This window comes from Curcuma longa, chromosome 7, assembly GCF_044706935.1.
Source record: "Curcuma longa cultivar G26 ecotype Majalengka, Jawa Barat chromosome 7, ITB_CL_G26_1.1, whole genome shotgun sequence".
NCBI lineage: Eukaryota > Viridiplantae > Streptophyta > Magnoliopsida > Zingiberales > Zingiberaceae > Curcuma > Curcuma longa.
The window spans coordinates 9,158,947-9,175,701 of record NC_133867.1 but is presented as its reverse complement, the minus strand read 5'-3'; the positions used below and the strand labels follow the sequence as shown (position 1 = coordinate 9,175,701).

Sequence of the window (16,755 nt, the reverse complement as noted above, 5' to 3'; positions counted from 1 at the left end):
TCTTATCAATCACCTTTTAAGAACATTGCCGCACAAGAACGTGTAGGAAACTAAAAGCAGCATCATAGTTCTATACTTAGCTCATGAAGGACGAAGAGGATGTTGATCGATCAAGTTGAATAATGCCTCATCTAGACCGAATCCAAGCATTCTTGCCATGTCTTGCGTCTTCAATCGGGGTTTCGGCAACTCTTGCTGTTTTAGCCAGGAATATACATGGAAAGCCTTGTTTAGAACGAACAGCTCAAGAGCCTCGGGGTTGAAGACGATGCCCAATCTCGTACTTATCTGCCCAAACAAGTGACGTTTCTTTTTCTTTCTTTCTTTTAGATTCAAAAGCAAGAATGACTTGAACAATGCCAATAGTACCTGATGAGGAACTAGCATTGCTGCGTATCGCGCAAGCTCCCCAGCTCGCCAATCAAGAACCACAGGGAACCATGGATAAGATGCATCGAGCCTCACGAACCAAAGCCTTACATCAGGGAACTCTGATAACTCCCGTGAATCATGAGGGTCTTCCCTTTCATAATCGATTGTGAAACCAACAGTTTGGTCCAAAAGCTTTCTCCAGTCAGCTGGATATTTAGTGGAGGCATTGAATCAGCTTAAATCTACGATATGATAACGTTGTTAGCGAGATGAACTATCATACCACTCGTAGGAGAGATTGATCCTGCAATTGCTTCAACAGGCGATAGGTCCAGGCGGCGTATGAGATCATTGTTGATAACTATCTCAATGCGTCCTTCAGTTGGTGGTAAAGGAGGTGCGACTTGCTGGTCTGGTAATAAAACCATGGAATTAAAATAACTACTGCATGAACAATCGCTTTCTTTACATTGAATAAACACTTAAATCTTAAGTTTGGCAAATCACTCAGTGCCTTTTAAATTATTCTGGTGCTAAAGTATCCAAGCCTGAGGAGTTGAATCAAAAACTACTACATCCTGTAAATCATGAAAAGCAAATCACAGTAGCACCATCTTATCGTACCAATTTTTAGTGGATGCTCATCCGTAACAAAGTAGAGATGCTCTTATCACAAAGCCAAAAGTACTAACTCAAGAGTCACTGGTAGAATAGATCTTTGGAAAGATGAAATTGAGTAGAACCTGTATGTCACTAAGCAACACCAAATTGGGTTCATTAATTCTGTCTTTTTGTACCTTTGAAGTAACCTTGTAGCATAATCAACCTTTAAATTTTCTTCTCAAACATGAATTGTAAGCATAAGGATTTAGATATATGAATGCAGAGGCCCCATATCACTCTGCCTTGTTCCTTCACTCCAAGTAAATCCTAGAGGATTTTCTATGAAATAGGACAGGGGAGGCTCCCGCAAAGCAAAGGAAGGGACACCTATCTCCGACTCATAGCCTCACTTGTTCGTGAAAGAGCACCTCTCGGGCTCACTTGGATTTGGGAAAGGGAATAACACTCCGCCTCATTCACTACAACCGACTAGTCCACCCCCCCCCCCCCCCCCCCCCCCCCCCCCCCCCCCCCCCCCCCCCCCATGCGAAGTTAGGTAATGTCTATCTCCGTCGTGGCCAACTGCAATTTTTCGATTTACCTCCTCACAGATGTTTGTGGGGACAACTGTGTGGAACCGTTGAAGTGACAGATTTCATCTTTTGCTGAAGGAGTTAGGAAGGGTAACCTATCCACATCATACTTTTCTTTCGATAGGTGAGAATGAACACTCCATGAGTCCTCTGCACCACATGGCACACTGGCACAAAGAGCAAAGAGCTGACTGAAATTAAAGGAGTGTTTGTTGATTGGCTTTTCACTGAAGATGATATTGCATCTTAGTTCTTGAGCCAAAGCTGAGCCATTCTAACACTATGCCCATTGAAACCCTAACCCTTTGCCTTCTCCAACACAATGTTTATCATAAAGTGTCAAAATTCGTTCATCTTTTTTAAAAATAAGAGCATCCCCTGCTAACAAATTAGCAGTTACATTCATATGCCAACCCAAACGAAGAGTAATGCCCAGATACTTGATGCTTCAGCTATTTTTCGCTTCAAAGCCCTTTGTCCTATTTTCTCCTCTCCGTCTAAGAAGCAAATGTTCAAGCAAGTGATATGCAACAGCATCTGACAGTCACACTACGCTCAAAGCACATTCATGTGGATATAAATTTCCGATTTTTCAACCATCGGAAGTGGTATCATGGAGTTCAGCGGTGGAACAAGATCTAACCTACTTCGAGAAATTGGGGCTCGCAATTTATTTGTTTGTTGTCAGTGCAGTGCTAATAATCGCATCACGCAAAGCGACAAATTGATCGGAGGTACAGGAAGAAGAATGATCGATTGAGGCCGAACCTTGGTCCTCGCCGGTGAGGGTGAGGTCGAAGTTGCCGGAAGGGTTGAAGGCGACGGAGAGCGAGACGTCGAGCTTGGATCGGGAGACCGGCGGCAGCTTGTGGGGAAACGGCGCGAAGAGTTGCGACTGAACCAGAGAGTGCTTGGAAGGGAGAATGAGATGAGGATGGTGGTGGTGGTGATGGATGGAGATGGCGGGAGAGGCGAGCGCCATTGGAGCTGGAGAGGCCGATGAGTTCGTGGCCTTCTCTCTCTCTCTTTCTTTCCGTCTGATCTCGTCGTGTGGATAGAGAGATAATGGACTGAGGGAATTGGGCCTTTGGATCCGGCCTGTTGGGCTGGCCTTCCAAAAATTCGAATTAGAAAAAAAATAGATATGAGATTTTTTTTTCCAAACTCAAGAAAATAAGATATAATTTTCTAAACTTAAGGGATATAATATATAAATTAACTTTTTGAAGCAAATATTTTTACTATATCTCTAAAAACTTTATGATATTTAAATTTTATAAAATAATAAAAAATTGTTTTCTAAAATATACTTTTGTCTAACTTACTCATCTATTACCATCCAACTGATATTTGACTAGATATGATTTCATTCTATTCTAGTAATCGAGTACTTGTGGATAAATATTTGATGCCTAATAATTGATTGGATACTATTCTAGTTGATTGATTGTTGTCAAATATTTTTTAGTTCAAAGTGTTTAATAATTTTATAATATATTTAAAATAAAAAAAGTTTATGAACAAACGAGAGGTTCATTTGATATAAATTTAAAAATTTTATAAATCATGTATTTTGATTAAAAAATTATCCATCAATTAATTAGAAAATTAAATCAATTATTTTTAATTGTGAATTATCTTAAATAATTAATGTATATTATTAAATAAATTATTTATCACACTGAAAAGTTAATTATTGTTGGATGGATGTAAATGAGCGAAGTTTGTATTATTCAAGTTTGTTTGATAAATTAATTAAGTCAAGTATAAAATGAACTAAATTATTGAAATGATTGTTCAAGTTTAATTTAGTTTTTCATAAGATTGAGTTTAATTCAAATTTAGTTTGTTTAAATATTATTGAACTCTCAATTTGAGTTTGTCTTGTTTTAAATTTTTTATTTTTTATTTTAACTTGTTTACTTGATTAATGAGATTGATATATTACAAGATTATTTATTCATTTTGAGAGTTTGTTTGTCTATTTATAAAATTGATAAGATAATATGGTTTACAATTTTATTTGTAAATATTATTTACAAATAACTCAAAATTTTATTTATGAATATTAACGAATTTAACATACACACATACTGAAGTTTATTTATTTAGTTTAATAAATTATTTAAATTTATTTATTTAATTAATCTGGTATATTAAAAGAAACTCCAAGTTAAATACTTACTTACCTTAGTAACTCTAAATGTTTCAATAAGATTAATAAATTAGCTCCCTCAACAAACTAATTAGTAATTTAATTCTATTGACTATTAAATAAATTAATTAGTAATTAAATAACAATTTTTATTATTGACTATTATTAAATTAATAAATTTATTTTTTTTAAGTAGCACAGTAAAAATAATAAAATTTAATTTAATCTAAAATTATTTGACAATTTTAGAAGTTCTATTGCACTTTTATTATTCCGCCATTGTTTTGGATTTTGGATCTCATCAAATATTTTTGACCAAATACTTAACAACCCTATAGGCTTTTAATTTTATATCAAATAGACACTATTATATTTCTATTTTTATTTTTAAATTAAAATTTTGTAGACCTAATTAACAAAATCATTCAACTATTACAAGTTAACTAAAATAATATTCAGTTGATTGCTAATTGATGGCAAATAGTTTATTAGAATGTGTTGGGATTTATACCAGAATTCTAGCTGTGTAAATAAACATTCTGAAATAAGAATCACATTTAGTCAAAAATTTGCATTTAGTTTTTATGCAAGTGTCCATTTAATCTATATTGTAGATTAACATGGTGTGCGGAGTCACACACAGAAGACCATGTTATCAGTTACTTATAGATTATAAACAGGGTTCACAACCAAAATGGATTGGACAAACCATTAGAGTGGTTGTAGTGTAATTTGGTCTTAGTCTGTCTTGACTATAGAATTACACTAGTACACTAAGTGTGTATTGAGCAGGACCATCTGAGGATTGTTCGATTTATATTGACTATATAATCGAACTAAACCTCTGTTACTATAGATGTACATGCTCTTAATCCCGATATAATAACAAACACATGTGCTTAGTATGTACTTCTTTAATTCATCAAAGGGTGAGATTTAGAACGATAGATCAAAAGGCTCGATGAGTTGGGAAGAAGTATTATGTGCATGGTGTGTTGTTGATTACAGAAGGAAACTGTGTCCTATAATCTAGGCTGATGATGTCCCCTTGAGGAGCTCATAAGGATTATCATGTAAACCCTGCAGGTGGACCTTGTCCGCATGATAATAAGGTTGAGTGGTACTGCTCTTGAAAAAGATGTCGATTAAATTCGAGTTGTCAGTAACTCATTTAATTGACGGACATACGATATCTTAAACACAGGGAGACTAATGTACTTGTAGTAAGAAGGAGCTCATATTATAATATGGGATTGGTGCGGTAGTGCAATAATAACTCTCTAGTGGAATGAGTTATTATTGATAGACTTAAGCTATATGTTCAGTAAAGAACATGGGAAGCTTAAGCCTATCGGGAGACCAAAACCAATTTCTCCTCTAGGTCCCTGCTGTAGCCTCTGGATAAAACCTCGTATCCACTTAAGAAAATTATATGAAATTTCGGATAGGAAATTTTAAGAATTTCTGAAATTATTTTTCCGAAGAAAAATTTTGTTAAGAAATTTCGATTAAAATTTTCGTTACGAAATTATTAATTTTCTTCCGCAGAAAAAATTAATTATGATTTTTCTAATCAAATCTAGATGAGATTTGATTTGATAAGAATCAAATCTGGATGAGATTTGATTTGATTAGAATCAAATCTGAATGAGATTTGATTAGAAATCAAATCTGAATAATTAGATTTGATTAGAATCAAATCTGGATGAGATTTGATTTGATTAGAATCATAATTTTATCTCTTCCGCAGACAAAATTGGTTATAATTTTTCTAATCAAATCTGGAAAAGAAGATTTGATTTGATTATAATTATACCAAGTTTATGATTTAAATCATACCATATTTATGATACAAATCATACCAAGTTTGTGAGATGGCTAGGCTATAAGAGAGGAGGCTTGCAACGGATTTTAGAGACACATGAAATAAACCTTTGGTGGCCGAGACTCTCGGTAGCCAACCTCGTTTTCTTCCTCTTCTCTTCTCACAAAGAGAAGGAAGGAAAGTTTGTTAGCCATCGGAGAGGAGAATTCTGGTGGAGAAATTTTCGAAGGATCGTTGCCCACACAACGTTCGAAAAGAGGAGAGGAATACAGCAGAAGATCAAGAGGTCTTCGGGTACAAACTTCATCCTTCACAACAGTCCGAAGAAAGGTATAATTTAATGTTTCCGCATAAGTTAAATTATCCTTTTTTATCTTGGATCCTGTAAACCAAACACAAGAGCACAATGATCTAAATGCGTCGATCAAACTTCGTTTGATCGACTATGAGGGCAACTTGAGATCGTTTCCGAGGAAATTTTTGTTCTGCAAGAATCTACCGGAACGGTTTTTCAAGACTTTCCCATCAGAATGTACATGATTTCTAATTGATTGCTAAAATTCGATTACTAATTGTGTTTTTGTTTATAGTGTGTGATTGAATGATAATAAATTAAGCTCCGGATTAAGATGTAATGGTAAAGTGTTTCTGTAGTTAATTATCTATGGATGGATTTATATTGTGAATTAATTTTTTTTATGGGAAGATAATTTTGAAACGCTAACTACGGAGCAATGTGTCATTTGTGCTTCCCGATTTATCTTGGTTAGGGGTGTCAATTTGGATGGAGTCGAATGAGTTCGGATCGGATTGAAGCAAGAGTACTATAAAAAAATTTCGACTAGAATTCAACTCGAATTTGAAATCAACCCGAACACTATAAATCTGAATCTAAATCTGGATAACTCGACTAACCCGATCTGATTTAATAAAATAATTAAATAAAAATTTAAAATATATAATAATAATAATAATTTAATTTAAATACATAATAGCAAACCTCGTATAATTATATTTTATAGATTTAAATATTTAAATTTAAGAGTTTAATTATTAAAACTATATTCTAAAATTCTAATTCGGGTTGACCTAAACCTAATCGGAATTCAAAAATTTTTCTAACTCGATTTTAGATCCAATCCGATTTGATCCAAACTCAAAAACCCCTAATCCTAATATGATATTTTCAGATGGATTGGGGTGGGGTGCATTCTTGATATTTTTAACTCTAGTAATTGGTGAAAAACTTTTATGGATTGAATTAATCATTTTAAAAATTAGTTAGTTGGAAGAGTTGAATATTTAGATAATAATAATAATAAATTAAACAAGTAGGATAAAGGAGATATTTAAAAAAGAAGAAGAAAATGAAAGCAGATTAATTGTTTTTCTAAAAAAAATGTAAAAGTAAGAATATTTTGTAGGGCTTTGATGCCCAACATAAAGCATCACTTGCACACAATTATTAAAAATCCAATTCCTTGTTTAGCAAATCCAGAATCACTAATAAAATAGAGAATTAATTAATTAATTTTTCTTCCCTTCCAAGGAATTAATTAACAGATAACGACCCAAACGTTTCACTACTAACGCTTTTGGGAGGAGATTAGGAAAGGGGAGGAAAGGATAATTAAAGGGGAAGAGAATTTTGACTTTTGTTTAGAACAAAGTGAGTTAAAAAGGGAAGAAAAAAGAAAAAATAAGTTTTACTCTTTAGAATTTTTTACACTCTGATTTAAAATATATATATATAAAAGATATTCAAAAATATTTTATTTCAATTTTATTCATATTTTAAAATATTAATTCTCAAATTAATTCATTAGATATTTTGTCTTTGCATCGTCGCTCCTCAGACCTCATATAACGTGCGCCGTCCCCGTCAAGAGCGGAGCCAAGTGCTTTTCTATCCGAACTTTAGCTCGGGGGCCCAACGAGCTTAAAGAAGAATTATTATTTAAATTTATTGTAAAAAAATGAAAAATCTTCTGGCTCCGCCATTGGTCCTTGTTTAATGCTCAATCGTTCGCACTATACGACATCGACGTCGACTTTCACCGTAACTTTCTTTGAGGATGATATTTACGCTCTGTTTGAATCGGGTGAGAGACGGTTCATTAATAGAAGGGGAAGGGAGGGGAAGGAAGGGGAAGGGAAGGAAAGGGAGGAGAAGAAAAGTAACCTGTTTGGGAGGAAAGGAAGGTTAAAAGAAAAGGAAATGGAAATTAAAGATATAAAATGTCAAGAATATCCTTAGCCGCATCCATCCTCTCGGCCTCCGCCCCGCCCCAGATCGGCACCGCCTGCTCCGACGTGGATGCCTTCCTGCGCCGCCACGGCTCGGACCAAAGCCGTGCATTCTTCTCCATCGCCTTCCCCTCCCTCATCTGCCGCCTCTTCGGCTTCGACGACGTCCCCCACCTTCCTCCGTGGTCGCCGCCCGCCCCACCCGTCGGTCACGCCTTGTTCGATGGGCAAATACTCCGCCTTCCGCCCAACCACCGCCGACGAGGGCGCCGCCGCCACTGAGGACCCCGCCATCCTCTTCTCCCCCGTCCTCCACCTCTTCTGCTGCCTCCTCTGCGCCGCCGCAGGCTTCCGGTGTGGCTGGAGGCGAGTGGCGAAGGTTTAGAAACGAGGATGGATGGGTAAAATTGGAATAAAGATCTCTAATATTTACTTCTCCTTCCTTACCCCCGATTTGGGGTGTAAGGAATTGTGCTTATTCATGAGCATGAAAGGGGAAGCTTTCCCTTCTTTCCCCTTCCCCTCCTTATCTCACCCCATCCCAAACACAGGTAAATTTTTTTTCCCCCTTTCTTACCTTTCCCTTCCTTTCCCTCACCTCCTCCCAAACAGAGCGTTAAGAGGACAACGACAGACAACTCTAATCTTCTCCTTCTTCAAAGGACAAAAACTTATCCAAAAGAGCATGCATTATTTTTTTTTTAATTTTTTATATCCCAACTTCTACATGTAATATGTAATATTGATAAAATTTTATAGTTTCACATTTGTTATCTTAAAAAAAAAAAGTAAAGATATTTTTATAACTTTATTTATTTAATCTCTATTCCTTTTTCTTTCCTCTCAAGATAATACATATTATGTTAAAAGAAACATAAATACCTTTTTTTTTTCCCTCGCTCCTCTTTCTGTTAATTACTACATGTGTGAGGAAAAAATTAATTAAATAGAATTAAGTGATGGAATTAGGGAGTTCTGGTTAATTCAAAATTTTAATTTTTAAAAAAATATTAACCTTTTCATTTATTTAATTCATTTTTAATTTAAAATTCTATAAATTAATTAAATCAATTAAATTAAAACATCGGGACTGACTAATAAATCCGACTAATTCAATTATTATTAATAATATCTTTAATGGCTTTGATCGATTAATTTTGTAATCAATTAAGTTAATCGATTTATATTGATTTAGTTGGTTCAATTTTGACAGTAAAATTCAATCGATTTGATTTATTTAAAAAATTAATTTAACCAATTTCGATTTTTCCGATTCCGTATATTCAATTTTAAACCGATTATCACTCGGGATCCATTCGACCCTATCTCATTTTAATAGCGTGGCAAAATTGTAATTTTTTGAAATGAGAGGGGCCGAATGGTAAAAGCATAAAATCCAAACCATAATGATATTTCCGTAATTTGGGAGAACCTCGCGCTCTCTCGCTCTCTCGCTCTCTCTTTCGTCTTTCGGCCTTCGCTTTTCAAAAAGCAGCGAAACAGAGGAAAGCAAAATCCAAGCGATTAAGCGAAGCAACCCACGCGCTTCGCCCTCTCCGACTCCAATGCGCCCGTAGGATCGAGAGAAGCTCATCTCCGGCCTCTGAGCTGAAAAAGGCTACGTCTTGGATCTCCCAGCGGAGCTGCGTACCTGCATATGTTGAGCATGGCGGCAGCTCTTGTTCTTCTTCTGTTCTTCCTTCCTTTCTCAGCTTGCTTCACTGCTCCTCACTCTGAGCAACAAACTTCCTCATCTGGTATCAATCCTTCTTTTTCTGCGTCTTTGAGGTAGAAAAGGAGGGGAAAGTAATTTTTGAGTGTTCTGTGCTTGAAAAGCTTTATTTTGCTAAAAGTATGGACGATTCGCATAGGTGGAGGATTGCAAATACTGAGGAGGTCCGCCTCCGAGGCGCCGGCGGCGACCAATCTCACAGTGGGCAATAGCTCCTTCGTCTTGGCCGCTCAGAGAACGCATAGGAAAGATCCTTTGGATGGTTTCCGCCGATACACTGGTGGCTGGAATATCAGCGAACTCCATTACTGGGCTGTGAGCTCTTTGACCACCCACCCTCTTCTTGTTCCTCCTGTTTTCTTTCTTTCGCTTCTTGATCGATTCCTGCATCGCATCTCTGTGTTTATGCTTGCAAGTCTGTCGGATACACGGCCGCGCCACTGTTCTCGATCGCTTTGGCGTGGTTCGTCGGCTTTGGGCTTGTCTTGCTGCTCATCTGTTGCTGGTTCTTTTGTTGCCGTCGCCGGAGTTACTCCTATTCTCGCACCGCCTACGCCCTATCCCTTATCCTGCTCGTGTTCTTCACCTGTGCTACAATGTAAGAACACTCGATCTCAGTTTAGATTCGTCTGATTTGGGACTTCATAGGCTGAATTATGGTATCTGCACAGCATTGGCTGTGTGGTTTTGTACAAAGGACAGGGGAAGTTCCACAGCAGCACTTACAGCACCATGGACTATGTGGTCGGTCAGGCGAACTTAACGGTAGAAAACCTTCATAACTTCTCCGATAGCTTGTCGGATGCGAAGAAGATCACAGTGGCTCAGGTGCTCCTTCCCTCCAACGTCCGGGGAGACATCGATGCCATTGAAACAAGGGTTAACTCGTCTGCAACCCAACTTGCCAATCGAACAGTCGACAACTCAAGGAAGATCCGGCGCGTTCTAGATGGAGTGTATGGTCGTTTAACTGTCGTCTTCAAGTTCGATATGCGAAACTTTTTGTTTGAAAGAGCAACAATTAATAACCTCTCCTCATGCCTTGCAGGAGATTGGATTTGATCATAATTGCAGCAGTGATGCTTCTCTTGGCATTTGTAGGATTCTGTTAGTATCTTACTTTGCAAGGGGGTCTATAGTTTTTCTGTTAGCTTGCTTGCTTGCTGATTTCGATCTACTTTACCTTGCAGTGTTCTCTATACTTGGATTGCAGTACATTGTCTCCATGTATGTGATACAACTTCACCATCAGCTACTCGTTGCTATTTCAGTGCTCATAATTTATCGGTTTGTTGCAGTTTAGTGGTCGTCGGGTGGATCCTAGTGACCGGCACATTCATTCTGTGTGGTGTCTTCCTCATTCTCCACAAGTAAGTTCATTACAATACTTGTTTGATACATATATCCTACTTGAATGGAAATTTAACTCTAGAAAAGAAAGCAGGAAGAGTATGTCTGCGTAAAGTTCATGTTCTTGGTATAGAATTGAGTGATCTATTCCAATTTTTTACCAGTGTGGTGGCTGATACTTGTGTTGCGATGAATGAGTGGGTGGAGCATCCGCGTGCTCATACAGCTCTCGACGATATCCTTCCTTGTGTTGATGTTGCCACTGCCAATGAATCCTTGTATCGAAGCAGGGAAGTCACATTCCAGCTAGTTAACGTCGTCAATCAGGTGATTGCCAATGTTTCTAATAGCAACTTTCCTCCTCGAGCAACACCACTGTATTATAACCAGTCCGGTCCACTGGTGCCTCTTCTCTGCAACCCGAGCATGCCCGACTTAACTACCCGCTCATGCTTTCCCGGAGAAGTGGACTTCAACAATGCGACGCAGGTAAAGCGATCGAATGCATGCCTATTTTGATTAAGCGATAAGCTTATCGACTTCGTCGTGATGCAGGTGTGGAAGGGATACGTTTGCCAAAGTACAACTGTATCTGGTTCTGAGGTTTGCACGACGACGGGCCGCATCACACCGAGTATATATGGCCAAATGGCTGCCGCCGTAAGCGTCAGCCGAGGGTTACACTACAATGTGCCGTTCCTCACCCAGCTAGAAGACTGCACTTTCGTGCGGCAAACCTTCGCGGGGATAAACCGGAACAACTGCCCTGATCTGGAGAGCAACAGCAAGCTGGTGTACGTAGGCCTGGTGATGGTTTCAGGCGCGGTGATGCTGTCCTTGATATTCTGGGTGATCTACGCGAGGGAGAGACGCCATCGCAAGCACAAGAAACAGTTGGCGGTGCAATCAGGGTCGCCACAACCGCAGGAAAAGGGACCTTGAGGTTTCTTTGAATTCTCTTCGCGATCAATGTAAAAGTTCGTTGGTTATGATCAAAACAGTGATGAGATTTCTGTTAGGGAAGTGTAAGATCGACGGATTGCCTCGGTTTTCAAAGTGCTGATGCTTGACATCAAAGAAAGTTCTCCTTGCCTTCAAAATTAAGATACTTGTCGTGAATGAGCATCCAAATTGGTTTGTTGAACGTTAGCTCAATGATTCATGTCACCATGAATGAAAACGATCAAATAAATAACATGAAACACAATGATACATTTACACGAGCATCTTTGTTGATGCATTTAAGAAATGAATAGCATGCAAATTAGTTAAAAGAAGAGAGTCTGTCCTAAAATAACTCAAGGATAAACAATCAGGGAACTTAAAAGCCGATTTAGCAAAGGGCAAGTAAACCTGCTTTGAAAGCCAAAATTGAACAGTCGCTTGTACAAGAGCAGCAGCACATCAGACTGGTTGCAAGAAGGACGAGGTCAGGGATTCCGAGATTTGGGACAAAGGCCCTTGCTGCTGAGCCAGTTCATGGATGTCCCTTATGATGTCGAAAACCGCATCAGGTTGAGCTAGTTTCAGGGCATTTTCTGACATTTTCTTCAGCTCCTCTGACTCAGAACTGAACCAGCTAGCAACGAGGGTAGCTGTTTGCTTTGAGCTTTTGGAGAATACCCCAGCTCCATTCTCAACAACGTAAGGGACATTGCCAACCTCCTACAAGATGAAGAATGGTTTCCTCGATAGTTATGACAAAGATACTCCTCTTAAAGATTGGCTGATAGTTTACTAGTAACTGTTGACTGAGAATAGAGAATTGATGGTGCGTCCTGTATCTCTTATGAGTTATGAGTGCGATTTCTATCCATGGATGTATTTAATATTTACTACAACAATCATACTGCCTAGCATCTGAATCTAATGAGGGAATTAGTACAATCCAATTCATAAAAATTTATGGATGCAAAAATCTGTTCAAATGCATGTCTGATGAGAGTCAACATTTTGTGTTATGTTAAGCAAGGACAAAACAATAAATCAATTGTGTTTCATGTCATCACTAGAACTGAAATAGTAATGCTGTTAATTTGTTAAGTTAGTCAATCTATACATCGGAAAATTGAGATTTGAACAACTTATTAGAAACAAACCTGTCCAGGAATAAAATCATTTAGGATAATAGGAAGACCCCTTATCAAAGCCTCGGCAATTGTACCAGGTCCAGCCTAACAATATGGAGAAACTGGAAAGATCAGCACGAAAACAGAGTGATTTGAAGAGCAAAAAACGTAACTAATAGAGGATGACATGCTTATACTTTTGTTATAATGCAATCACAAGCGCCCATCCATTTCTCCATTTGTGTTACAAATCCATTTATCTGTCATCAGCAATCGAGTCATAAGTGAGATCTAACAGATAGAAAGTTAAATGAAGATTAATGTAGATCCCTCAGTAACCAATAATTTAAGTACCTTCACAGGTATCTTCCACTGCATATCTTGTAGTGCATCTCTTAAAGTTTGATTTCGGCCACAAATGACGACTAGTTGCCCGATTGGTTCACCATGCTCTTTGTCGAATAGTAATTCACCAAGGGCCTTTGCTGTCTTCTTAACTGGTCCCATTCCCTCACCCCCTCCCATGAGTAGGACTGCAGGAAGCTCAGGATTCATCTCAAGTTCTCGTCTCAATTCACTCTGTCGTAAAAGAAAGACAACTAAATCTCCACACGGAAGAGAAATAGGCAAGCATAGAGAGATTTGATGACAAACCTTGACTAGAACTGCACGACAAAAGGAAGGTCGAATTGGCAAACCAAATACCCGGATTTGACAAGGTTCTAGGCCATCCAGAGAAGCCCTCTTTGCAACTTCCTCTGAAGGGCAATAGCATCTATTGACACCAACATTGAACCTGAACAGGGTAATGGTGCTCCAATTTGAATAAGGGTAATGACGAGGACAGGTTGTTTGGCGTTCGAAGTAAATGCAAAATCCTTGACATGGATGCTTAAAACTCACCAGGTGGGGTGGCAGGTGTTGAGGTCCGTAATGACCGTAATAAAAACAACTTTCTTCTGAAGGTTCTGCCATTTCAGCACCCACAGAGGGATGTGCTGCATGAGGGGATGGACACTGATAATTATATCAGGCTTATACTTCTTCAAACCAGCTTCCACCTTCCTTCACTCAAGTACAAATGAATTAGTATAAATGTAGAGAGTCAGTTCCAGAAACTTAAATCCGAAATTAATATCAAAGGTGAATAACAATCAGATGAAGTAAGACCCAGAAGAAGTGCAAAACCCACAAACAACAAATTGGATAACAAAAACATGAAGTATATTAGTCTCAAAGTCTAGGAGAAGCATCAAATATTTGGTATTCAATGAATACAACTTAAACCTTCAAAGAAGAGAACTACTGAACAGGTGACTTTGGTTTGTAAAAGAAGTCCTCAACAGGAGATGGTCTTGTTCTTTTGTTGACTTAACTAGACCAAGTTCCTTTTTGTTTTTTCAATGAAAGCAGTAATTTGACCGAGTCGCTACTATCCAGTGTCAGACGACTAGTCGCGGGAGTTCATTGAATTTCGGTGTAAAGTTGACTCTGCATCATTTAGAAGTCATAGGGAAAACGAAAAAAGTGGCTTACTTAGCATAGAAGGAACCAATGGCAGACAGATAGAGATTATGAACCCAACGAGGAGATGTACTGTGAAAGGCCACCTTCCAGAGCTGGGCGTGCTTAACCAAGAACTTATAGGACCTCTCCATGTCATTAAGAGGCCATCCGGCGTGCTCCATAAACAAATCCTTCACGAGGACCTGCACAAGGAAGAACGATTGGACACTCAAAACAGCATGTTTCTTGCTGACACACGCATTGTTTGATTACGTTTCTCATCTCCCAAAAGCTAAGGCAACAAGAGAGAGAGACCGGGGGGATGGGCAAAAAAGGTAAAAAGAGATGCAGGAGAGAGCGACAAAAGACAAAAATTTGACTAAAGAAGTCATTCCAATGAATCGGAACAGAGGCAAGTTAGTCATCTGCCTACAAAACAATAAGTATATATACAATTCAAAAGCGTTTGGGAACCAAGTCCCATTCGCGCTACATGATCCTTGAAACCCTTTGGTGGCAACCCGACGAGCAATAACCACTTTCTTTTCTTTAACACGATGGCTAAGTACTTGAATATGTTTACTACGACTACCACGACGAGCTGAGAGACCTTCAACCATACACCATGAGATCTACCTTGTACTCGTCTCCGTATTCAATCCGAAACGCGTCGCGGATGGCCTCGGCGGAAGCCCGGTGCCCTCCCTGAGCATACATAAGGTGTCGCTCATCAGGATGAGCACGTTCTTGGTCCGATCGGCCCCGATCTGGGCCATCTCCATGGTGCCTTCCTCCTCCTCCCAGAACCCGACGTCTCCATCGTCGCCTCCGATGCAGCCGCCACCTCCGTCGTTGCCGCCCCACGAGAGGCTCTTCCGCTTCCGCCACCGCCTCTGCTGTTGCTGGGCCTGGTAAGCGAGCACGGACTGTATAACCACCTCCCGGATCGTCCGCCGCGGCGGCGCCACCGACGCTGCCATGGGTATACGCTGAGCAGCAAAGGAAGCAGCACCGTTGGGGACACAAAAAAGTGGGATCGGCGGAGGGGATCGAAGGAGGATGATCGGTCGACAAATTCTGGGCGTTGGTTGGAGCTCGACAGCGACCAAACTGGATAAGCGGATACAGCGAAATTATTATTGTCTTTTTTTATTTAAGGAAATTTATTAGATTCTATTGTTTATTCCAATAATTTCTTTGGTTAAATAATAAAACAATAAAAGATTCTGTCGGTGTGAACTGAGGTGGCAATTGGGTCGGACTTGAGTCAAACCATCCGATATGACTCGATCAACCTATTTGGACACTTTTAAATGTGAAACGAGAGGGAATATTCTAGATACCCTTCTCGACCATCTACTACTTCTACATTTTTATTTTTATTTTATAATTATAAAATTATCCTCAAAATTCTCACTTTAACTTATTCGCCCCTAATTATTGATTACTTTGCTTAACAAGAGGTGACAAAGCTGTTAATGATGTTAAAGAAATAGATTATTTTTAAAATAAATAAGAAGATCATTAATTGAGTCACATTTGCCGAGGAAAATAAAAACTTAGACACATACTTATTAACCATTTTTTAAAAAAAAGGAAAAATATGAATATCTTAAAATTAGTTTTAATATTATTTTTTAGAAAAAAATAGAAATTATTTATGTATAGGATTATAGAATCTTGATGTTGAGTCGCCGGAGCCATCATGTGGAACACGTCGAACCTCTTCGCCGGCGAGTTGAACACGAAGTGCCTCTTCACCGCCTTCATCCCCTCCCTCATCCTCATCAGCTCCGACGGAGACACCGCATCCAGTATGTCCTTCAGCCTCGGTAGCTCCTTCACCGGCACCGCCACCGCCACCGAGAACTCTTCCCACCTCAGCACGTCGCTGAACGGCAGCACGTAGTTCTCTGACACGATCACCGGCACGAATTCCTCGTACAGCGCCTCCGCCACCCGCGGGCTCGCCACCTCGTATCCGCTCGGGCACAGGCAGAACCGCGACTGCAGAAGGTAGTTGGAGTAATCCTTGCCGCCGCAGCAGCCGGGGAGGAACTCGAACACAGGCATCTTCGGGTCCTGGCCCTTCCATAGCCGGAGGAGCTCCTGGCGGATGGTTCCGTGTCGGCCTCCGGCGAAGAACTCGAGGTACGGCCGGGCGGCGAGGCATGGAGCAGCCGGCTGCTGGAGCTCCGCCGGGATCGTGCCGTCGTAGAGGTTGATCTCCAGAACGCCGACGTCCTTCCTCGGATTTAATCCTTCGGAGGTGTTCGCGTTGCAAAGCGCCCGTATCGAGTTCT

At 39.4% G+C, this 16,755-nt stretch overlaps 2 protein-coding genes and 2 pseudogenes across 2 annotated transcripts; 1 reads left to right on the top strand and 3 right to left on the bottom strand.

Annotated features, from left to right (window-relative positions):
• Positions 1-81: 81 nt before the first annotated feature.
• On the bottom strand, positions 82-2,573 carry LOC141831616 (protein CHLORORESPIRATORY REDUCTION 6, chloroplastic). The gene is made up of 4 exons (XM_074719010.1): positions 2,337-2,573; positions 656-784; positions 370-578; positions 82-288 (listed from the first exon to the last, which is right to left on the bottom strand). The coding sequence occupies exons 1-4, from the start codon at positions 2,548-2,550 to the stop codon at positions 82-84; spliced, it is 759 nt and encodes a 252-aa protein (XP_074575111.1). The 5' UTR covers positions 2,551-2,573.
• Positions 2,574-9,359: 6,786 nt separating this feature from the next.
• On the top strand, positions 9,360-11,931 carry LOC141831958 (uncharacterized). Its single transcript, XM_074719403.1, has 9 exons — positions 9,360-9,552; positions 9,667-9,842; positions 9,944-10,125; positions 10,199-10,483; positions 10,576-10,634; positions 10,718-10,754; positions 10,826-10,897; positions 11,042-11,366; positions 11,433-11,931. The coding sequence occupies exons 1-9, from the start codon at positions 9,453-9,455 to the stop codon at positions 11,817-11,819; spliced, it is 1,623 nt and encodes a 540-aa protein (XP_074575504.1). The 5' UTR covers positions 9,360-9,452; the 3' UTR covers positions 11,820-11,931.
• Positions 11,932-12,153: 222 nt separating this feature from the next.
• LOC141831686 (putative monogalactosyldiacylglycerol synthase 3, chloroplastic) lies at positions 12,154-15,521 on the bottom strand (annotated as a pseudogene).
• A 601-nt stretch (positions 15,522-16,122) lies between these two features.
• LOC141832595 (putative glycosyltransferase At5g25310) lies at positions 16,123-16,747 on the bottom strand (annotated as a pseudogene).
• Between the last annotated feature and the right edge of the window lie 8 nt (positions 16,748-16,755).

Bases quoted from the DNA above. Each gene is read 5' to 3' on its own strand.
- LOC141831958 (XM_074719403.1), top strand. From the start codon at position 9,453: ATGTTGAGCATGGCGGCAGCTCTTGTTCTTCTTCTGTTCTTCCTTCCT. The intron at 10,484-10,575 runs GTATGGTCGTTT...CATGCCTTGCAG, and splicing joins CGGCGCGTTCTAGATGGAGT to GAGATTGGATTTGATCATAA. The intron at 10,635-10,717 runs GTTAGTATCTTA...TTTACCTTGCAG, and splicing joins CTTGGCATTTGTAGGATTCT to TGTTCTCTATACTTGGATTG.
- LOC141831616 (XM_074719010.1), bottom strand. From the start codon at position 2,550: ATGGCGCTCGCCTCTCCCGCCATCTCCATCCATCACCACCACCACCAT. The intron at 785-2,336 runs GTTCGGCCTCAA...TTTTATTACCAG, and splicing joins CCTCACCGGCGAGGACCAAG to ACCAGCAAGTCGCACCTCCT. The intron at 579-655 runs GTATGATAGTTC...CTAAATATCCAG, and splicing joins ATCAATCTCTCCTACGAGTG to CTGACTGGAGAAAGCTTTTG.